General features: G+C 70.7%; 1 protein-coding gene across 1 annotated transcript in view; it reads right to left on the bottom strand.

The window, feature by feature from the left end:
* Positions 1-707: 707 nt before the first annotated feature.
* Positions 708-3,899, bottom strand: part of CPT1B (carnitine palmitoyltransferase 1B) — a 4,950-nt gene continuing 1,758 nt past the window's right edge. The window contains 5 exon segments of the mRNA XM_027669873.1: positions 708-899; positions 1,374-1,466; positions 1,784-1,897; positions 2,700-2,852; positions 3,505-3,639. Coding sequence (XP_027525674.1) covers positions 810-899; positions 1,374-1,466; positions 1,784-1,897; positions 2,700-2,852; positions 3,505-3,639 — 585 coding nt within the window. The 3' untranslated portion in view covers positions 708-809.

A 3,899-nucleotide genomic window follows, 5' to 3' on the forward strand; every position in this document is an offset into this window, starting at 1 on the left:
CCGGTCCTGGCCCCACTCTCGGGGGGCTCCCCACCCCTGCCCCGGTCTGGCCCCTCTCCCGGGGGTTCCCCCAGCCCTGTCTCGATCCCGGCCCCCGCCCGCCGGTGGCTCCGCGCTGGCGGCGCCGGGCGGGTGCGGGTGCTGGCGGTGAAGCGGGGGGACGGGACGGTGCCAGCGCGGTGCCACCCGGGGCGAGGCGACCCCCCCTAAGCCCGGACACGGCCGAGGGGCTCCTCTGCGCAGTGCCCGTCCCTGCCGCCGTGCCCCGCTGCGCTCCCCCGTCACCGCCACGCAGGCGGAGCCCGGCGGGCGCGGCTCCCCCGGGATGGGCACCGGTCCCCGTGGATGGGCAGGACTCCCCGGGAACGGGCACGGATCACCGGGCGCCGCCTCATCGCCCCAGCGACGACGCTTTTGATGCACCCGCGGACTTCCCTGGTTGGCGCCCACCGGGCCTCTCCCCGTGCGGACCCCGCGGATACACCCCCGACACCCCACGGATGCAGCACCCAGCACAGCACCCTATGGATACCCCCTATGGATGCAGCCCCTAGCACCCCATGGGTGCAGCACCCACGGATACACCCCATGGATACGGTCCTGGCACCCCACGGAGCAGCCCCCGCCCCCACCTCAGGCTGCACTCTATGGACACACCCCGGGGGTCCCTGCGCGGCGCGGGGGGGTCCCCAGCCCCACGGCACAGGTGGGGGTCACACCAACAGCCTTTATTGGGAGCGGGTACAGAGCAGCGGCGCCCCGGTCCCACCGAGCCTCCCCCGTGTCCCCCCCGGGCCGGGGTCCCGCGGTCACTTCCCCGCGGCGGGGGCGGGTTTGTCGAAGAGCGCCGCGATGTCCAGCATGGCCTGACGGATGTTCCGGCCGAAACGCTGCGAGTCCTGCGGGCGGCACCGCTCAGCCCCCGACCCGGACCCCCCACCCTGCCCCGGGGGCACCCCGGGCGTGCAGGTCCTGCACAGGCAGCACCCCGCAGCCCCCGGACCCCCGCGTGGGGTACCGCACGCCCAGGGGGGGACCCGGCCCCCCCCCCCTGCCCTGGGGGCACCCCCTGCACCCTGAGACCCTCTGCAAGTCCTGCACAAACTCAAGAGGGACCTTGCACCCCCAGAGTGGAACCTGGACCTCCCCGAGCAGGATCTGAACCTCCTTCCCCACCCTGGGGCAACCCTGCTCTGTGGGACCCCCAGCAGGTCCTGCACCCGTGTGGGGTGGGGGTCCCACAGGAGGGGAACTGGAATGGGGTGAGGGTCCCACAGAAGGGGTGCCAGGATGCAGCAGGGTCAAGGCCAGTGTCAGGGGCTGCCCCACACCCACAGGTGGCCCCACAGTCCCCCAACCCCCCCCTCCCTCACCGTCTCGGGGCTGGAGAACTTGCTGGATATGTGGAAGGTGATGAGGTTCTCCCCGGCGATGATGTAGGAGACCCCGTAACCATCGTCTGCCACCTGCGGAGGGGGGTGGTGAGGGGCCGTGGGGCACCTGGGGGCACCTGGTATTCACCTGGGGCACCCACCTGGGCTGTGGGGCGCCCACCTGGGGCATTGGTGTGGGGCTGGGGGCACTGGCACGGGGCACTTACCCGGTACTGGGAGCACTTGACGTGGGGCATCCACCTGTCCCAGAGCCGAGGGGGGGATGTACCACAGCCCCCCACAGCCACCCTCGTGCCCACACCCCCCGCGCCGCTCTGCCCCCGAGCCCCCTGTGTCCCCCCGAGCCCCCCGAGCCCCCCGAGCTCCCCCGAGCCCCCCCCGGTGCTCACGGGGCCGAAGCCGCCGCCGCTGGACACGTGGTCGGGGTGTTTGTCAAAGTCGAACATCTTGAGCTGCTGCTGCGGGGTCTGGCTGGTGGAGAGACGCCACGGCTCCGACAGCACCTGCGGGGCCGATCGCTGCACCCCCGGAGCTCCAGGGCACCTCGAAGCGCCCCACCGTGTCCCGCTGCACCCCACTGTGCCCCGGGGCACCCCACCATGTCCCGCCGCACCCCCTAAGCTCCAGGGCACCCCGGGGCACCCCACCGTGTCCCACTGCACCCCACTGTGCCCCGGGGGCACCCCACCGTGTCCCGCTGCACCCCCTGCGTGCCAGGGCACCCCGGGGCACCCCACCATGTCCCGCTGCACCCCACTGTCCTCCGGGGCACCCCAGCACACCCCACCATGTCCCGCTGCACCCCCTAAGCTCCAGGGCACCCCACCGTGTCCCGCTGCACTCCACTATCCTCCGGGGTACCCCAGGGCACCCCAGCGCACCCCACTGTACCTCGGTGACTGTACCCCAGGGTCCCGGGCGGGGGCACCCCCAGAGCGGGACACTACATACAGTGACACGTAAGGGTGGGGGGCGGTTCCCCCCCTCTGCCCTCCCGTGTCCCCCCCTGTGCTCCCCCCGTGCCCCCCACGTGCTGTTCCTCCCGTGCCCTCCCCGTGCACCCGCCGTGTCCTCCGTCCCCCCGCACGCTCCTCGTCCCCCTGTGTGGCGTGTCCTGCTCCCTCCGTGCCCCCTCAGTGTCCCACGCTCGCCCCCCTCGTGCCCTGTGCCCCCCCCCCCCCCGTGCCTCCGCGTGCTGTCCCCCACCCCGTGTCCCCGTCGTGTCCCCTGTCCCCCCGTGACACCCCTTGCCCCCCTGCCCCCCCGCCGTGTCCCGTAACCCCCCCTGTGCCCCCCTCCCCCGACCTTGGCCAGGAAGGGGCTCTGGGTGCCCAGGTACCGCGACATCAGGTAGAGGCAGAAGAGGTGCCGGTCGATGCCGGCGCCGGTCATGGCCAGGCGATAAAGCTGCTGGTGCTTCTCGGCCGCCACCTTGAACAGCTTCTGCCGCTCCGAGCGCTGCGGGGGGGGACAGAACGCGACCTGACACCCCGACCTGCACCCCGACCTGACACCCCGACCTGCACCCCAACTCACACCCCAACCCGCACCCCAGGGCTCCCGTCCTGCCCAGGGAGGGAGATGGTGCCGAGAGGGACAAGGACCTCCCCAGGGAGAGGGGAATCCCTGAGGGGTGGGAGCTCCACGGGGACAGGGGCGTCCCTACAGGGCAGGACCCTTCCCAGGGACAGGGACCCCCTTAGGGACAGGGAGATCCAGAGGGAACAGACCTGCTCTAGAGGCAGGCACTTGCTCCAGGGATGGGGATGTCCCCAAGAAATAGGGTTCTCTCCCAGAGCTGAAGAGCCCCAGGAAGGACGGGGGCCTCCAGGAAGGATGGGGGCCTCCAGGAAGGATGGGGGCCTCCCAAGAGATGGGCATTTTCTCCAGGGACAGGGCCATTCCCAAGGAATAAAACCATCTACCAGAGGTGTAGACCTCCACGAGGGACAGGGACCCCCACAAGAGATGGGGAACCCCCGGGAAGGATGGGGACACCACAGGGGATGGGGAACCCCCAGGAGGGACAGGGACCCCCAGAAGGGATGGGGAACCCCCAGGAGGGACGGTGCCCCCCGGGAGGGCTGTCTGGGGCCCCGGGAGGGCTCACGCTGTGCCGGGGGTCGGCCATGCTGCGCACGAAGGCCGTGGCCTCGGCCGTGCAGGACCGGACGGTCTCCGTGCGGCCCTCGCGGAACAGCCGCGTCATGGAGGCCTCGTACGTCAGGCAGAAGGAGCCCTTGTCCTGCAGGAGCCATGGATTGGGAGGGTTGGGAGGGCTGGCCCTGGGCCCATCCTGCTCCCTGGCCCTAACCCCACCACATCCCCATCCCAGTGTCATCCATATCCCATTCCATCCGACCCCATCCTATCCCCTCTCCATCTCCTTCCCCATCCCATTCCATTCCATTCCATTCCATCCCATCCCATTCCATTCCATTCCATTCCATTCCATTCCATTCCATTCCATTCCATCCCATTCCATTCCATTCTATTCCATTCCAT

Source organism: Corapipo altera, unplaced genomic scaffold (genome assembly GCF_003945725.1).
Source record: "Corapipo altera isolate COAL_440 unplaced genomic scaffold, ASM394572v1 291, whole genome shotgun sequence".
Lineage (NCBI taxonomy): Eukaryota > Metazoa > Chordata > Aves > Passeriformes > Pipridae > Corapipo > Corapipo altera.